Here is an 18,969-nt window from a genome sequence, read left to right on the forward strand (position 1 = left end):
CTCCGAATATCCAGCCCATCACATGCTCTGCAGCCACAGTATTTATGTGATTAAGTTTCTGGTCAATGGTGACCACCACACCTCCCCAGGACACTGATGGTGCGGGATTTGGCGATGGTAATCCCTTTGAATGTTTATGGGGAGGTGGTCAGACACTCTTGAATATGGTAATTGCCTGGCATTTGCGTGGCACGAATTTTACTTGCCACTTATTATCCCAAGCCCGAATGTTGTGCATACAATCATCAGCGAACATTCCTACTTCTATCGGAGGAGGCCGATATGGATCATCCACTCAGCACTTCTGGCTTAAGATGGTTGCAAACATATTTACGGAACCTCCTCCTCCCATTAGTTGTTCAATTGTCCACCACCATTCATGACTGGATATGGCAGGAATGCAGAGTTTTGATCTGATCCATTTGCTGTGGCATCGCTTAGCTGTGTCCATAGAATGCTGATTCCATTGTTTAGCATGCATGTAGTCCTGTTGTAGCTTCACTAGGGTGGCAACTAATTTTTAGGTACTCCTAGTGATGCTCCTGGAATGCTCATCTACACTCATTGAACCACGGTTGATGCCCTGGCTTGATGGTGATGATAAAGTGAGGGATATGCCGAGCCACGAGGTTGCAGATTGTGGTGGAATACAATGCTGCTACTGGCCCACAGCCCTCGTGCATGCACAGTTGAGTTGCTCGATTTGTTCTGAATCTATCCCATTTAGCATGGTGGTAGTGCCACACAACACAATGGTGTCCTCAAAGTGAAGATGGGACTTTGTCTCCACAAGTAATGTGCGGTAGTCACTCCTCCCTGTACCATCATGGACAGATGCATCTGTGACAGGTAGATTAGTGAGGATGAAATCCAGTAGATTTTTCCTCATGTTGGTTCTCTCACCACCTGCCACAATCCCAATCTGGCAGCAATGTCCTTCAAGACTTGGCCAGCTCAGTCAATCATGGTGTTGCTGAGCCATTCTTGGTGATGGACATTCAAGTCCCCACCAGGAGTACATTCTGTGCCCTTGCTGCCCTCGATGCTTCTTCCAAGTGGTGTTCAACATGGAGGAGTACTGATTCACAGCTGAGGAAGGCAAGTAGGTTTCCTTGACCATATTTGATCTGATGCCATGAGACTTCTGATGAGATTTTTGAACGACAAGGGAGTCAAAGGTTATAGGGAGCGGGCAGGGAAGTGGAGTTGAGGCCAGGATCAGATCAGCCATGATCGTGTTAAATGGCGGAGCAAGCTCCAGGGGCAAAATGGGCTATTCCTGCTCCTATTTCTTATGTTCTTATGAGTCAATATTGAGGACTCCCAGAGCCACTCTTTCCCGACTGTGCTGTCACCTCTAGTGGGTCTGTCCTGCTGGTGGGATAGGAAATACCCAGTGGTGGTGATGGGAGTCTGGGATGTAGGCCGAAAGGTCAGTATGACTGTCAGAATTAATGTTCCCTGTAAGCTGCACTTTGTTCTGCGCAGCCCATTTCTTTTAATACATGGGCCCTTTAAATTTCTGCACATGCACGGTATTTACAATGTAAAAGCCTGTGGAAGACCTTTGAGATTTGTGTGTACATTAGCAGGATGCTGCTTGATTCCCAATTATTAGTGAGGAGGACTTTGTCATGTCAAAATCAAATGCCTACGTCGATGCCGGATCCGTTCGGTTTTATTATAGTTTGTTGTGGTGGTTTGGTACAACTGGGTGGCTTGCGAGGCTATTTCAGTGGACAGTTAAGAGTGGGTCTTAAGTCACATATAAGCCAGACCAGGTAAGGGCGGCAGATTTCCTTCCCTAAAGGAGGTTAGTGATTTTATGACAATCTGGTTGTTACACAGTCAACATAACGGATAGCAGCTTTTTATTCCAGCTTCTGTGCTGGGATTTGAACTCGTGTCTCTGGATCACTAGCTCGAGACAAGTTCAAGGCTGCATACAACTTAAAAGGGAAAGAAAAATGCAATTAAGTACATTTTGTTCAAAGTACTGCTCCATTCTTTATTCTAATCAAAGAAAAAAAAAATTCAGAACTGCATGAAGCACATTATGTCAGGTACCCCACCGACCTCAATAAGGAGAAGCAGCCCTAGGTACCCTGGAGTTGACTAAGGAAATATAGCTGGGGTTGTTGCACCAGACTGCCATCTAGTGGTTACTGCTGGACAGTGCATGTGCATGGAGGACAGGACGAGGCTTGTTTGCAATGCCCCCTAGGGGTAAATAGCCTGCTAACACTCACTGTCTCGGTTCACACATGATCAATGGCCATTCAGGCCCAGGGTCTATGGAACTGCAACACAGCGAAGATTCAACACTTTCAGTAGAGATGGGGGAAACAAATTAGCGAAAAAAAGACAAAAACTTGACTTTCCGAGTGCTACATTACAGACTTATTCCAGAACACATCTGCTATCTGCAGAAAGCCATTTTGTACAACATGCGCATCAGTGTAGAAGTAGGATTACAGCACTGACATGGATGCGCTTGTAAGGTGTGACCAAACAATCCAGCACTGATAGTCTCAGATGAGGTAGTGACTGAAAGCCCCTCAGCATTTAATCAGGAAAAGTGACAAAGTCATCATCATCATTGGTGTCAGTGCTGGACAGGACACTGGCCACCTCGCTGCATAGAAATATAGAAAATAGGTGCAGGAGTAACGAAAGGAAACATTTAAAAAAGGATTACATGTATCACGGGATAAATTATTACACCATTTAACAGAATCCAGGCAACTAGTCATGAATTGATGTTGCACATTGGATGATTGCTCCGCGTAAAAGGTGTTTGGCCAGCCTCAACCCAGTTGCAGATCACAAAACAGTACTATAAAAGTTGACTGAAATTTAAAAAAAAGTTTTCTATTTTCCAAAGCTAAAATCCCTCTCGCTTTAAAAAGAAAATTCAACAAAAATCACTTCCCTGAAGTACACTACACAAAAGCCCAACAACATAATCAGCAACACCAACCTGATCACAAAGGTGTATAATGTGCTCGATGTCTTCCTCAGACACCTCTGTTCCCATGGATATTTCAGCTGCAACCTTCACTTCACTTTCCACCTCCTCTGGTAAAATGTCTGAAAGGTCTGTGGTGGCAGTGTTTGTTCTGTCTCCTGTTGAGTGAAATACACAAGGACTAAAAATCAACTAAATGTATCACACTAGCAAGCTCCAATAAATTGAAATGGCCATTGATGAAATTGTGAATTCCCAGGTTCGATTCAGGTCCGTGTCAAGTTAGCCGAGGTGGAGGTTGGGGCACTGTAGCAATTGACTTCTTTGCCTCAGCTGAAAAGTGCACAGGTGCATACCTCAGGCAAGATTGGGCTTGGCTGCACTGTCCATGGTTGAGCCGTATATTAACTCCTGTAATACTGCTGTCATGTTGATGCTAAGGCACAAAGAACGATTGCATGGACGAAGTGCCAGATGGCAAGCTGGCACTGGTGGAAAGGAATTGACAAAAAGATGCTTTGCTCAAAGTATTTTCGAATATTGTGTTACAATTTAGTATCTATTCACTAGGTGCAAATCAACATTCTGTAGGGCAGTCAAGTGGAGCAGCTCATCCCATTAACTGTATTATGCACCACTGAACAGTAAGATACGAGGTCAAATGCATGAGAAGTTCCCGATTTCACAAACCATCAAGAAAGATGCCCTAACTATAATCTTCCAAAGTTCTCGATTCAGGAACGGAACCTTTAATTTAGAAAACTGTGCATGTCACTCTGCTATTCAAGAAAGGCGAGAAGGGGAAACCAAGGAATTATAGACCAATTAGCCTAACATTTGTAAGGAAATTGCTAGAGTCTATAATTAAGAATAGAGTGAATGAACACCGTGAACATTTTCAGTTGATCAGAGAGCCAGCATGGATTTATGAAATGTATGTCATGCCTCACAAACGTGACTGAATTTTTGAAGAGGTGATTGAAGTAGTGGACAGGGGTATGGCTACGGATGTTATTTATATAGACTTCCAGAAGGCATTTGATAAAGTCCCACAGAAGAGACTGTTAGCTAAAGATGAAGCTCATAGAATGAAGACTTGGTTAGGAAATTAGCTGAGTGGTAGGAAGCAGGTACTCTAATTGGAAGGATGAATTAGTGGTGTCCCGCAAGGATCTGTGTTGGGGCCGCAACTATTCACCTTATTTATCAACGCCTTAGATGATGGAATAGGAAACCACATATCCAAGTTTGCCTATGACAAAGATAGGCAGCATTATAAGCAGTGTAGATGGAAGCATAACATTTCGAAGAGATATTAGTAATTAAGCAAATGGGTAAAGCTGTGGCAAATTAATTTCAATTCAGCCAAATGTGAGTACATCCACTTTAGACCTTAAAAGGACAGGACAAAGTACTTTCTAAATGGTGAAAAGCTAGAAACAGTGGAGGTCCAAAGAGACTTGGAGGAACATGTACATAGATCATTAAAATGTCATGAACAGGTACAAAAAATAATTTAAAAGGGTAATGAAATGCTGGCAAAGAACTAGAATACAAGGGGGTAGAAGTTATGCTACAGCTATACAAAGCCCTGGTTAGACAACACCTGGAGCACTGAGAACAGTTCTGGGCACCATACCATAGGAAGGATATATTGGCCTTGAAGCGAGTGCAGTGCAGATTTGGCAGAATGATACATAGACTCCAAGTCTCTGAGGAGAGATTACACAAACTAGGGTTACATTCCCTGGAATGTAGACGGTTAAGGGGTGAGTTGATTGAAGTTTAAGATATTAAGGTGAATTGATGGGGTAGCTACAAACACTATTTCCACTGGTTGGGGATTCTAGGATTTGAAGATATAGTCTAAAAATTAGAGGCAGACATTTCAGGAGTGAAGTTAAGAAACACTTCTAAACGCAAAGGATGATGGAAGTTTGGAACTCTGTTCTGAAAATGGAAATTGATGCTCCGTCAATTCTTAATTTTAAATTTAATAGATATTTGTTAAGGGTATATAGGGCAAAGGCAGGTATATCGAGTTAGGTCACAGATCAGCCATGATCTCACTGAATGGCGGAGCAGGCTCGATGGGCTAAATGGCCTACAAGCAGTTTGGTTGCCTGTTCTTTTGACAGGGAAGAAGAAAAGAATACAAGAAATAGAAGTAACATTGTTACATTACACTCGGTTCCCTCATCCAAGTCATTGATACAAATTGTTAGTAGCTGAGGCCCAAGCACAGATTATTGGGGTACCCCACTAGTTACAGCCTGTCAACCCGACTATGACTTGTTTATTTCTACTGTTTTCTGACCATTAACCAATTCTCAATCCATGCTAATGTGTAATAACCTCATGTGGCAACCTTATCAAACGTTTTTTGAAAATCCAAATACACTACATCTTCTGGTTCCCCCTTATCGACTCTGCTAGTTAACTCAAACAAAACTTAGATTTATCAAAAACAATTTTCCTTTCATAAATCTGATTCTCTAAGTGCCCTATTACCAAGTCCCGAATAGATTCTAGCATTTTCTCTAATGATGTCAGGCTAACTGGCCCATAGCTTCCCGTTTTCTCTCTCCCTCCTTTCTTGAATAGCAGGGTTACATTTGCTACCTTCCAATTCAAAGGGACTATTCTAAAATCTAGGGAACCAATGCATCCACTTTCTCTGTAAACACCTCTTTTTAAAATCCTGGGATGTAGGCCATCAGGTCCAGTGGAGTTGTTGGCTTTTGATACCATTAATTTTCCAGCACTATTTCTTTACTAATTCTAATTTCTTCAAGTTCCTCATTCTCACTAAACCTTGGCTCCCATTATTTATGGATTTTTTTTTTGTGTTTTCTACCATGAAGACAAATACAAAGTATTCATTTAACATCTCTGCCACTTCCTTATTCCCCATTATAATTTCACCTGCCTCTGCCTGCAAGGGACCCATGTTTACTTTTGCTAATCTTGCTTTTTACATACTTATTAAAGCTTTTACAATCTGTTTTTATGTCTCTTGCTAGTTTACTCTCATTCTAGTTTCTCAAACATCCTTGCTGAATTCTAAAATTCTCCCAATCCTCAGGCTTACTACTCTTTTTAGCAACATTATAAGCCTTTTTCCTTTAATCTCGTTACCCATGGTTGGATCACCTCGTGGTATTTTTTATTTAAGAGAATGTATATTTGCTGTGAATATCTTTTAATCTAGTTCCTCAATCTACCTTATCCAACTCGCCCCTCAGACCTACGTAGTTTGCTTTGTTCAGATTTAAGACCCTAGATTTGGATTTATCACTCAAACTCAATATAAAACTATCATATTGTGATCACTGCTCCCCAGACTTCTTTACTACTAGAAGGTTATTAATTAACCCTGTCTCATTGCACAATACTAAATCTAAAGTAGCCTGTTCCCTAGTTGGTTCCTCAACATACTATCTAGAAAACTATCTTGTATACTTTCCATGGACTTGTCCTCCACACGATTACTGCAAATTTGATTTGCCCAGTATATAAGATTAAAGATCACCATGATTACTCTATTACCCTTGTTACATGCACCTCTAATTTCCTGATTTATACTCCTCCCAACACTACAACTACTGTGAGGAGGCCTATAAACTACGTGCACCAGTGTTTTCTGCTCCTTGTTGTTTCTTAGCTACACACAAATTGATTTTCTGAGCCAAGATCCTTTCTCTCGACTGCCTTCATCTCATCCTTGATAGGCTCCCCCCACCTTTTCCATTTTACTTATTTTTTCTAAAAGTCAAGTATCAGGAAATTTCTCATTCCCAACCTTGGTCACTCTGCAACCACGTCTCCGTAAGGGCTATTAGATCAAACCCATTTATTTCTAACTGTGCTATTAATCTATTTTGTTGCAAATGCCTTGTGCATTCAGATCTAGTGCCTTTAGCTTTAACTTTTTTCTATTTTTCTATGTCAACTCAGTCACTAATGCCCTATTACCTTTGTTAAGCTCTCTATCCCTTCCTGACCCACACAGCCTATTTTTTTTAACCAATTGCCACTCCACGCTACCGCCTTGACTTTTCTCTTAGTGCTTTTGAATTTACCCTTTCCTGAATGCTCCCACTCCTGCTCCTTCATTAGTTTAATGGGTGCACAATGAAGAAAGAACTGGAAATGAGAAGAAAAAAACATACCTAATTTCTGAACACACTTGCAGTATGCCAAGTTATCAGTGACGGTTTTTCCAAGTTCTGGGAAATGCCAGCCGTACCACTCTCTGGAGCGCATGATGTAATTGTTCAGCTCCTTGTCCAAATCATCCAGCAGGGCTACAGGCAGCAGAGAATTCAATGAGAATTACAAAAATCACAGGCTGCCCTGTCATTTGTTCATTATATTGGTGCTTTTAGAATAATTCAACCCCCTCCTCAGAACAAATTAACCGGAGCCCTGATTTTTGTATACGGTATCTCAGCTTGACTTGACTATTTTTCTGTACAATCGTTCACTGCAGAATATACATCACAGATGACATACCATTTGTATTCTTTATTGCTCATCTTCAAACTAGTGGCACTCCCAGGGAACGGAGGCAGGCAGGCAACCTGCTCAGGCTTTTGTCACTCTGTTCAACTCCATCAAACTGTTTGTCTCTCCCCCCCCCCCCAACTGGCTAAACCCAGTGTCAAGAAATCAGAGGCAAAGACTGGGAAACTCAATAACCATATCCTATCACGAGTTGGGATCACTGATGTACAAAAAAACCCATCAGATCCTGAAACAGTGGAATTTTTTACCCTTAGTTTCATCTAACAAGGCTTTTTACAATACACGGGAAATTGCGATTGCCCTCCTCCCCCAATTTTTCCTCCCCATGTCGCCTGAAAACCCAGGTTCTTGCTCATGTGGGCTGTTAACCTTCCAGTATCTCACTCAGGTAGCTATTTTTTTCCACTTGAGCCAAAGCAGCGAGTGTTGGCAGGCCATTCAGATGTAGAAGACCCACAGTCAAGGCTAAGCCCTCCCTCTGCGACACCCACACACTTGCAGCTTCCAGTAGAGGGACGCTGGATCGCAAGTGGGAGCAGAAACCACAGCCAATAGTCTCACGAGTATAATTATCTTTTGTGTACCCGGCAAAATATGGGATTGGGGGGCGGGGGGGGTTTGCTGTGGGAAGGAAACAATGAAGTCTTTCCATGAATTAGATTATGTTTCCAGCAGTTGATCTCTGCAACTGATAAGACATTGAATGATCACATCAAATGTATGCAATACTAGCACAAACACTTCATACATTTGGTGCCGATGCTGATTAAACTTGAACTTACAGATCGCTTGCACAATCATAGTGTCCACCTTGTCAGGACTGAACTTCAGCTTGTAACGGGACAGACTGCAACAAAACAGGAAATATACACATTATACTACCTGACACTTATTTTCATTTCCTCCCAGTATAGGTTCTAAATAGCACGAGTCTACAAATTATACACAGTACTAGATCCCTCTGTCCAATACAGGTTAGACGCAGTACAAGACCACCCAACCCTGTCCTCTGCCCAATATAGGTTATATACAGCACAAGCCTCAATCAATCCCTCTACAGTACCAATTATACAGGTTGGACACAAATGAGCTGCAACAGGTTTCATCCCATTACAGGTTTTACGTATTATAGTAACCTGGGAAACTTTGAGCATTCTATGTGCACCAGTAGCTACTAACTGGTTAGAAGCTAGCCATAGCGTTGTGTCAACAGCAACTGGAATTTACTGGAAAACAAATCTAGTGAAGTTATCCTTTTCAGTTGGCACATGGGACTCATACAGACCTGTGTGCAAGACCAAGAGACATGGCGCTTATCTCACGAGGTGGCAAGCCGGTGATCAGTCCATTCACCTGAGTCCGGATTCCTCTCATCAATTCTGCGACAGTAGCATTGTGAATACAACTCAGGTTAATTTTGTCCTGCATTCAAAAAAAAAGCTGCCTCGATTAGCGTACTCTCCCCTTCTCCATTCAACCATTGAGAACCCCAATTCCCATGTACACTGTAACCCCCTATAACGAGCATGTATTTTTATTCAAGTATATTCAAGGCAGAGATCGATTGATTTTTGGATATTAAAGGAATCAAGGAATATGGGGATAATGTTGGGCGGTGCCGTTGAGGTAGATCAGCCATCTTATAGAATGACGGAGCAGGTGCGAAGGCCCAAATGGCCTACTCCTGCTATTTCTTATGTTATGTCTTATGTTTACTACGTTTATGACACTGCAGCATTGAAATATAGGCAGCAAGTGGTTTGTGTGAAATGCTTGTTTTATTATTTTTAATTTAATAAATCAGCCGACAGGGGGAAAAAAATCTAAGCATAGCCATCCTCAAATGTTACCCCAATCACATCCAATAATCTTACTGTTCCTGCTCATTCATTAATGCTGGTAATGCACAATAAGAACAGTGTGAGAATACTAAGTACAGCTCTCAAATTGCATTAAGAATGCTGCTGCAATATACTGATGTGTGGGATGATAGCTAATCATGAAACACGAACTACCACCATAATTACTTAACAGTTTACTTGCTTGAGTCATTGAACTCCTGCTAACAAGTGTGCTAATTCATTTAGTAAAACTGAGGGGAATGAAATAAGTAATCACAGGAGTAGTTGGGGGGACTGAAATTGGTTACAGCCAATTGCTCACAATATATAGCAAGGTTGCAGTGTACCCAACCGTTGTTTGTTCACAGATCATGCACACCATAAAAATATCAGAGTTATATTACAAAATCCAAGTTCTATGATAGAACTACACACACATTACAAAACTGCACCTGTGAACATAATTTACAGCACAGACCTGTTGTAGGAAGGACTGTACAGACTGTCAGTATCAAGATTACATTCCAGGCCTGGCAAGTTCAGGCAGAGTGAAAGCTCATCCCTGACTGTGGCCTGAACCAAAATAGTCAAGCCATCTTCTTTAGGGAAGGACGTGGGAACCATGAAACTACTGGATTGTCGTAAAAACCCATCTGGTGACTAATGGTCTTTAGGGACGAAAATCTGCCATCCTTACCCGGTCTGATGTGTATGTGACTTCAGATCCACAACAATGTGGTTGACTTAATTACCCTCTGAAATGGTGGCTCACCTTCACCTTCTCAAGGACAATTATGGATGGGCAATAAATGTTGGCCTTGCGGCAACAGCCACATTGACAAATTTTTTAAAAACTCTGCCATCTCAAAGGTAGTGACAAAGCTTGAAGATTCGTCACAGATGAGGCAGAATTATGAAAATGCATCATTGACAGAGTGCTGAAAATTCTACCCATCAATGGCAGAAACAACTGAATTCAACTTGAGAGATTTGTTTTTGCTGTGTGTACGCTGTCACTTTCAGTGGATCAGTTCTATAGCGATAGTGACATTGAAACAAGAGTTAACCATCTCAATGTCAGAAGAGCAATTTGGAAAGAGATGGTAGTTCATCAGATTACATATTTAACATCGAGGAAAACAAGAACGCAGTGCCCCAAACTTTGCATATGTGAAAGTGACAGGAAGATTACAGCATTTATGTGCTTGTTCATCACACTTGTTAACTGAAACATGCTGCTCAGCTGTACCGGAAATGTTATGGTTATAACTTTCTTACTTTGATGACGCCCCCAAGTTTGGCATCTGCAACAGCCAGTTGCTCATGAGCTTCTTTTGCGGCAATCTTCTTCAGTACCTTCTTCAGGCTTTTACCAAGCTTACCTTCCACCAAGGCAGTGGCAGCTGCAAGACAGGAAGTTAGAGATAAGGACTGAAAAAAAATCTAAACTCACAGTAGCAATACAGCAATTTTTTTTAAAGTTCAGGATACAAGGATCTTCTACTCAACAGAATCCAAGAAAAGGCTTGTTATACAATAGGTGACCCCAACTGCCTTCACCGTCAATCTTTCATGCTCTCCTCTAGTTTACTAATATTAACACGATCAGAACTTAAATCTTTTCCAAACAACTCCATCCACTGCACCTTGCATTGTAATGAAGATTCAGTACACTGTTCCCGACTCTAAATCATTCCTTCCCAGCACTTCAAAAATGTTGAATGCCCCCTCTTTCAATTAGAATCTACAGGGTTGTAAAAGCCAAGATTGGTGTCATTCCACCATTCTCATTCTCTTTTCAATGTTGACGTTTCAGTATTGAAGTGGCACTGGATGCAGGTCACCAGTTAATGTGAGCTCATTAACAGCCAAAAAAAAAAACTTTTTTTCGATCCAGAAGATTCCCATAACTCAGGATGTTATTACAATCAAAGGCCCGATGCTTTCCGATTTATGCTCTGTTCTCACTGATTGGATCACTTTTTATTATGAAGTGTCAAGATGAAAGAGGAGCACTCGGAATCCAAAGGCCTGAATGCTGTTGACACTGTCCTAAGCTTGGCTGCGCAATATCTCTGTTGCGGGGCAGGAATCAAGGCTTAATTTAAGCAGGTTTGACGGACTCAAATAAAGTGCTTTTCAGTGCGGTTGATATAGGACCAAGACTTCCATACCTGCAAGAGCTTCTGTGGTATCTTGAAATTTTTCAAAATGTTTCAGTTTCACACTGTGGACAGAAAGCAGAGATGAAAATACCAATCAGCGATTTATTTTGGGATTGACTAATTGTACTGTACTTTTTCTGTTCTTCGTATTCATCCTGTCGAGACTCCATCCTGATGCTTCCTGCCCGAGGCGGAAGTAGGACCCCGCAAACAGTTCCACGAGCCTCCGAGCGACCAGGAAGTGGGGGGGGGGGGGGGGGGGGGGGGGGGGGGAAAGAGAGAGCGAGAGCGGAGGGAGGGCGGGCGAGCCAGGGCCCGGACGGAGGGAGTTCTTGCTATTGAGGGAGTGCAGCAAAGGTTCACCAGACTGATTCCAGGGATGGCTGGACTGACATATGAGGAGAGACTGGATCAACTGGGCCTTTATACACTGGAGTTAGAAGGATGAGAGGGGATCTCATAGAAACATATAAGATTCTGACAGGATTGGACAGGTTAGATGCGGGAAGAATGTTCCTGATGTTGGGGAAGTCCAGAACACAGTCTTAGGATAAGGGGCAGGCCATTTAGGACTGAGATGAGGAGAAACTTCTTCACTCAGAGTTGTTAACCTGTGGAATTCCCTGCGCAGAGAGTTGTTGATGCCAGTTCATTGGATATATTCAAGAGGGAGTTAGATATGGCTCTTACGGCTAAAGGGATCAAGGGGTATGGAGAGAAAGCAGGAAAGGGGTACTGAAGGAATGATCAGCCATGATCTTATTGAAAGGTGGTGCAGACTCGAAGGGCCAAATGGCCTACTCCTGCACCTATTTTCTATGTTTCTATGAGAGCGAGCGAGCCTGGGCGGGCGGAGGGCGAGCGAGCGAGCCTGGGCGGGCGGAGGGCGAGCGAGCGAGCCTGGGCGGGCGGAGACGGGAAAGGATCGGAGGGGAGAGAGGTTCTTCCAATCCAGAAGTCACAACACTGTCACTATTCACTTCATACCCAATAAACCTGTTAACAGTGGGGGTGGGAGAGGTAGCACTTGCGCTGACGCAAGGGACTTCGGTTGAGGGAGGCAGCACTAGCGCTGGGGGCAAGGGACTTCAGCTGGCAGTTGGCTTCTGGGGAGATCTATCCTCTGGTTTCTGGAAGTCAAAGTGGATCGAGTTACAATTTGCAAAGTCGTGAGAACTTGGGCTGGGCGGTTCCAGTTACACCTTCCAGAGAAACTTCAGGGTGTGGCTTATCCTCCAAGGGGACCAATCAGAGACAAGGGTGGCCATTTTTATAGTACAAATAAACACGTCCATTTATTTTCTCTTGCCCTCCTCTGATAAATGCAACACCTTTTACTGGATTATCACTGATGCCAATTCCCCTCCAGGACCTTACCCAAGTGGCCATGCTTCAATGTGGAATAGAGTTGCGGGGATTAATGGCCTACCGCTGTTCTTATGTGCAACACTATTCCATCATGATAGTATTGCAGCCAAATCCAACCTCATTCACACCTGATAGCCACACGCAAACATTCCAGCATAACTACAGTGGATGTGAATTAGCAGAAATCCTAGCCGACTTTCCCCTGGGGCCAGGAGAGATGGGACTTGCCGCATTCGGTGAAATGTGCTAACTCAGCGGTAACCAGGAACTCTGATCTGCACTGAGTTAGATGCTCTCAGCCAAGTCAACACTGGGCTCAGCATCTCTGGTCTATGGAAAGAGAAAATAAAAATTATTCAGTCCTCCTGTTTGCTTTCCAGCAACTCTTGCTAGAACTGCATTTATAAGGATATTTGGCAAGGATAAAATCAAGTCAGCTGCAATCTCCCCATCCAATCGGCCAACCACATTCAGCAGGAATGCTCACATGAACAGCAGACCATTGGACGAGGTACCATAGTGAGCCCAATATCCAAGGGAGACTTCCTCTCCCACATCTTGATATATGCAAAATACATAAATTGAAATGTTAATTTATACAACACTCAAGCAATCCAGCACTGACAGTCTCAGATGAGGTAGTGACTGAAAACCCCTCAGCATTTCATCAGGAAGAGTGACAAAGTCATCATCATCACTGGTACCAGTGCTGGACAAGACACTGGCCATCTCTTGACAAATAAGAACTCATGGCAGCTAGATGGTTGAGACAGCAATTACTGTCATCTTAAACAGAAGTTGGTGATAAGTTACACATTAATAGTCCAACTATAGCCTGCAAAGGCACTTTTAGCACTGAACAGCAAAGTGCCACAGATCAATAAAAATCAGCACTCAGTCATATCTACACGTTAACAGTTACTTAGCGGATGTGATGTGGTATACCCAAGATTCAGATGGCTAATTTCAGATACAAGATTTGATTTTATAAAGCTGGATTATTCTTATGGCTTCGAATAGCTTACATTTTATTTGCTTTTTCTGCTGTTTCAAATTCCCGCCATAAGTTGTCCACTTCCTTGAGTTTACTCTCATCCAGGACCTGTGTGTAGAAAAAATGCCAAGCGACCACAGTTCAAAATGGCGATGTCTTGATTAGCACAGGAGCAAACCTTCCAAAACCGGCCTCTGCAACTCTGAGCCAGAGAAAGTGAAAAACAGTCAGGCATATATTTAGCAGAAAGTGCATGGCCAAGATATCGTGCAGCTGGAATGCCCTTACAACTGAGTGGGCCATTTAATATCAATGTTTCGGCTTAAAGATGAAGAATCATTTAGGTAAAGTAATGGAGGGCACCTGCGTAATTATATCCGTGCAGAAGTAAATTAACAAATTAATAATTGGTAATCCCAAGCAAACATAGAATGATGTCGCCCCCCCCCCCCAACCTCTGGGACAAGCTCATGTCTTACTGCATATGCATTTCAGAGCAGAGAACTATAAGCTGATTTGACAATTTAGCAGTGTTTTCCAGCATGGGCCAAATATATGGAGAACTAACATCATCCTCAGGTTACTTTATAACTGATAGTAAATTAACCGTAGCTCACTTCAACCCAACTTTAAAAACACAACAAACAACTGCAACAAGTAGAAAAGTTGGTTGTTAGTGGAATATCGGTATGTACTGGATATATAAACATTGCTGTGCCCTTTCTGCACATGGCAAATTTGAGAGCTCAGCTAGGTTGGGTTATCTAGGAGATACCTAGTGCACAGGAGATGCAGGGGATTCAATGGACAAATCAGAGATAACTTCTGATGAGCCATATTTGCTTCCTAGTGACTTGCATTTATACTGTTACTTTCATAACCTCAGTACATCCCAAAGCACTTTACAGCCAATGAAGCACTTCTGAAGTGTCGGCAGTGCTGTAAAGTAGGATATACAGTAGCCAATTTACGCAAAGCAAGATCCCACAAACATTAATGTGACAACGACCCGATAATCTGTTTCAGTGCAGTTGACTGAGGAATAAACATTGGCCAGGACACCGAGAAAAACTCCCCTCCTCTTCAAAATAGTGCCATGGAATCTTTTACCTGAGAGCGCAGACGGGGCCTCGGCCCAACGCCTCATTTGAAAGGCGGTTAATGAACATCAACACTGGAATTTAACAACTTGCATTTATATAGCACTTTAACGTAACCAAACGTCGCCAGCCACTCATGCAGCGCTTTAAAAAAAAACTGACACGGAGGCCGGGTGAGACGCAAGCGGGGAACATCTGCAGCTTTAAAGCGGCTAAGGACGGAACTAACCGCCAAGGTTCCTGCGGGGCTGGACTGCGGCTCCTCACTCCTCCCACACACCCCGCGTGTACCTAGTGTAAGCACCAGTGTCTTAACACTCACTCTAGGGGCCGGAGAGCAAAGCCAGCGCGCTTCGGCTCGCAAACCGATACCCACATCCTCAGCTGGCCGGTCGTGGGGAGTGGAGGCTCCTCGGCTCGGCCCGGCCCGGCCCGGCCCGGCCCCGGGGCAAGAGGGTCGGCGAGAGGAGGCTCGGGGGGAGGAGGGTCGGGGGAAGGAGGGTCGGCTGTGCGGCTCGGGGGCCCTGCTCGGGAGTAAACACCTTACTTTGAAGATGGCGTACCCGGCGGCGGTCTCGAACAGCACTAACATGGCGCCCACTCCTCGCACAGCGGCCCCGTCGCCCCGACTGCCGACCCACACCACGCGGCACAACGAACTGCCGCCGACAGCGCATGCGCGTCATCGAGAATCACCCCCCACCTCCGAGAACGCTTGCGCGTTACAGAGCCGCGTTCCGACAGCGCATGCGTGGCATGGCAAGCAGGCCGCACATGCGCACCACGCCGACGGGCGGGGTGGAGCTATCAACGCGCACGCGCAGATTGCAAAAGGAGGAGGAGCCCCAGGATAAAATTGCAGACTGACAGTCGTTTGTACTCTCTTCATTAAAACCCCGAACGAGATTCTGGGTTGCTTGCCCCAGTGAGCGCGCAGCTTAGCGGGAAAGTTGTTGGTGGACCAAAGTAGTTGCTGGGTGAATGGGACTTCCTGCATAGGACTGTATGAGCTCTTTCCCCCCGCCTCCCGTGAGGAGCTCCAATCTCCCCATCCCTCTCGCAGCCCCCACAGCATCTCCTCCCCCCCCACCCCCGTGAGCTCCTAACTTCCCCCCCCACTGAAATCCTATCTCTCCCCTCTTACCGCCCCCTCCCCCACCCAACTCCACCCGACGTCACCCCGCCCCCCCCCCAGCTCCCTACCTCTCCGAGCTCCCCTCTGGCCCCCTCCCCCTCGCAAGCTCCCCTCTCGCCCATCCCCTCACCAGTTTGCCCCTCCGCCAGCTCCCCTTGCTGCCAGCTACCTTCTCATAAGAACATAACAAGAATTAGGAGCAAGAGTAGGCCATTCGGCCCCTCGAGCTTGGTCAGCCATTCAATGAGATCATAAGAACATAAGAAATAGGAACAGGAGTAGGGCATGTGGCCCCTCGACCTGCTCCGCCATTCAATCAGATCATGGCTGATCTGATCATGGACTCAGCTCCACTTCCCCGCCTGCTCCCCATAACCCTTATTGTTTAAGAAACTATCTACTTCTGTCTTAAATTTATTCAATGTCCCAGCTTCCACAGCTCTCTGAGGCAGCGAATTCCACAAATTTACAACCCTCTGAGAGAAGAAATTTCTCATCTCAGTTTTAAATAGGTGGCCCCTTATTCTAAGATCATGCCCTCTAGTTCTAATCTCCCCCATCAGTGGAAACATCCTCTCTGCATCCACCTTGTCAAGCCCCCTAATAATCTTTTACTTTTCGATAAGATCACCTCTCATTCTTCTGAATTCCAATGAGTAGAGGCCCAACCTACTCAACCTTTACACATAAATCATCCCCGGAATCAACCTAGTGAACCTTCTCTGAACTGCCTCCAACGTAAGTATATCCTTTCGTAAATACGGAAACCAAAACTGCATGCAGTATGATCTTCTACCTCAACTCCACATTCCTGCACTGTCCCCATATCCCTTGATTCCCTTAATATCCAAAAATCTATCGATCTTTGTCTCTGGGGTAGAGAATTCCAAAGATTCACCACCCTCTGAGTGAAAAAGTTTCTCCTCATCTCAGTCCTAAATAGCCATCCCCTTATTCTGAGACTGTGACCCCTGGTTCTCGACTCCTCAGTCAGAGGAAACCTCTTTCCTGCATCTACCCTGTCAATCCTTGTAAGAATTTTGTACGAGAATTTTGAATGAGATCACCTCTCATTCTTCTAAACTCTAGAGAATATAAGCCGAGTCTACTCAATCTCTCCTCATAGAACAATCCCCCCATCCCAGGAATCAGGCTGGTGAACCTTTGTTGCGCTCCCTCTGGCAAGTATATCCTTTCTGAGGTAAGGAGACCAAAACTGTACACTATACTCCAGGTGCGGTCTCACTAGAATCCTATATAATTGCAGTAAGACGTCTTTACTCTTATAGTCAAATCCTCTTGTAATAAAGGCCAACCTACTATTTGCTTTCTTAATTGCTTACTGTACCTGCATGTTAACTTTCAGTGATTTGTGTACAAGAACACCCAGGTCCCTCTGAACACCAACATTTCCCAATCTCTCACCATTTAAAAAATACTCTGCTTATCTATTTTTCCTACAAAAGTGAATAGCTTCACATTTCTCCACATTATGGGGCCAAGTTTCAGCCTGAGTTGCTCCTGTTTTTTTGGAGCAACTGGTTTAGAATGGAGTATCTTAGAAATTGCAATTCTCGGCATTTAGTTTGCTCCAGTTCTAGTCAGTTACAACAGTTTCAGTTTCGAACAGATTTTTTTTTCAAAAAAGGGGCCGTGTCCGGCCACTTACGCCCATTTTGAAAGTTTAGGCAGTGAAAACTTACTCCAAACTAACTTAGAATGTAGATTTTTATACGCTCAGAAAAACCTTGCCTATACTTAGAAAATCAGGCGTAGGTTACAAATCAGGAATAGGGAACGGGGGAACGGGGGTGGGGGGGGGGGGGAAGGGAAGTTTACAAACATTAAACACTTCAGTTTTACAAATAAAGAGCCATCATCAATAATAAATGATAAATACATCAATAAATCAACCAATAAATCAATCCAAAAAAATTAATAAAAAATTAAAAAATCAATAAATAAAATTTTTTCGACTCACCGACTGCAGCACCGGGAGCCCTCCAACAGCGTGCTGGGACGGAGCCCCTCCAGTGTGTGTGTCTCTCTCTCTGTCTGTCTGTGTGTCTCTCTCTCTCACTCTCTGTCTGTCAGTGTTAGTGTCTCTCTCTCTGTCTGTCAGTGTCTATGTGTGTCTGATAGCGGGGAGAGGGGAGGGAGAGGAGAGGGAGAGGAGAGGGGAGGGGAGAGGGAGGGTGAGGGAGAGGGAGGGGAAGAGGGAGGGAGAGAGAGGAGGGGAGAGGAGAGGAGAGGGAGGGAGAGGAGAGGGAGAGGGAGGGAGAGGAGAGGGAGAGGGAGGGGGGGAGGGAGAGGAGAGGGAGCAGAGGAGAGGGAGAGGAGAGGGAGGGAGAGGAGAGGGAGAGGAGAACAGAGGGAGGGAGGGAGAGGAGAGGGAGAGGGGAGGGAGAGGAGAGGGAGGGAGAGGAGAGGGAGGGAGGGAGTGGAGAGAAGAGGGAGGGAGAGGAGAGGGAGGGAGAGGGAGAGGGAGGGAGAGGAGAGGGAGGGAGACGAGAAGGAGAGGGAGTGAGAGGAGAGGGAGGGAGAGGAGAGGGAGGGGAGAGGAGGGAGAGGAGAGGGAGGGAGAGGAGAGGGAGGGAGAGGAGAGGAAAGGGAGGGAGGGAGAGGAGAGGGAGAGGGAGGGAGAGGAGAGGGAGGGAGAGAGAGGAGAGTGAGGGAGAGGGAGGTAGAGGGGAGGAGAGGGAGGGAGAGGGGAGGAGAGGGAGGGAGGGGAGAGGAGAGGGAGGGAGAGGAGAGGGAGAGGAGAGGGAGGGAGAGGGAGAGGAGAGGGAGGGAGAGGAGAGGGAGGAAGCGGGAGAGGAGAGGGACGGAGAGGGCGAGGGAGGGAGAGGGAGAGGAGAGGGAGGGAGAGGA

The 18,969-nt window shown here is 44.8% G+C and overlaps 1 protein-coding gene and 2 non-coding genes across 4 annotated transcripts in view; all 3 read right to left on the reverse strand.

The window, feature by feature from the left end:
- Positions 1-15,634, reverse strand: part of nop58 (NOP58 ribonucleoprotein homolog (yeast)) — a 32,369-nt gene extending 16,735 nt beyond the window's left edge. For both annotated transcript variants that reach the window (XM_070876235.1, XM_070876234.1), the window contains exons 1-8: positions 15,511-15,634; positions 13,895-13,971; positions 11,511-11,563; positions 10,615-10,739; positions 8,781-8,917; positions 8,278-8,342; positions 7,141-7,275; positions 2,981-3,126 (exon numbers count right to left, since the gene is read on the reverse strand). In XM_070876235.1, coding sequence (XP_070732336.1) covers positions 2,981-3,126; positions 7,141-7,275; positions 8,278-8,342; positions 8,781-8,917; positions 10,615-10,739; positions 11,511-11,563; positions 13,895-13,971; positions 15,511-15,555 — 783 coding nt within the window. In that variant the 5' untranslated portion in view covers positions 15,556-15,634. The remainder of the gene's footprint in view (positions 1-2,980; positions 3,127-7,140; positions 7,276-8,277; positions 8,343-8,780; positions 8,918-10,614; positions 10,740-11,510; positions 11,564-13,894; positions 13,972-15,510) is intronic.
- LOC139260667 (small nucleolar RNA SNORD11B) lies at positions 2,524-2,608 on the reverse strand. The gene has a single exon (XR_011592846.1). It is a non-coding gene; the product is annotated as a small nucleolar RNA SNORD11B (small nucleolar RNA).
- Positions 13,491-13,575, reverse strand: LOC139260666 (small nucleolar RNA SNORD11B). The gene has a single exon (XR_011592845.1). It is a non-coding gene; the product is annotated as a small nucleolar RNA SNORD11B (small nucleolar RNA).
- Positions 15,635-18,969: the final 3,335 nt, after the last annotated feature.

Source organism: Pristiophorus japonicus, chromosome 3, assembly GCF_044704955.1.
Source record: "Pristiophorus japonicus isolate sPriJap1 chromosome 3, sPriJap1.hap1, whole genome shotgun sequence".
In the NCBI taxonomy this organism is placed as follows: Eukaryota; Metazoa; Chordata; class Chondrichthyes; family Pristiophoridae; genus Pristiophorus; species Pristiophorus japonicus.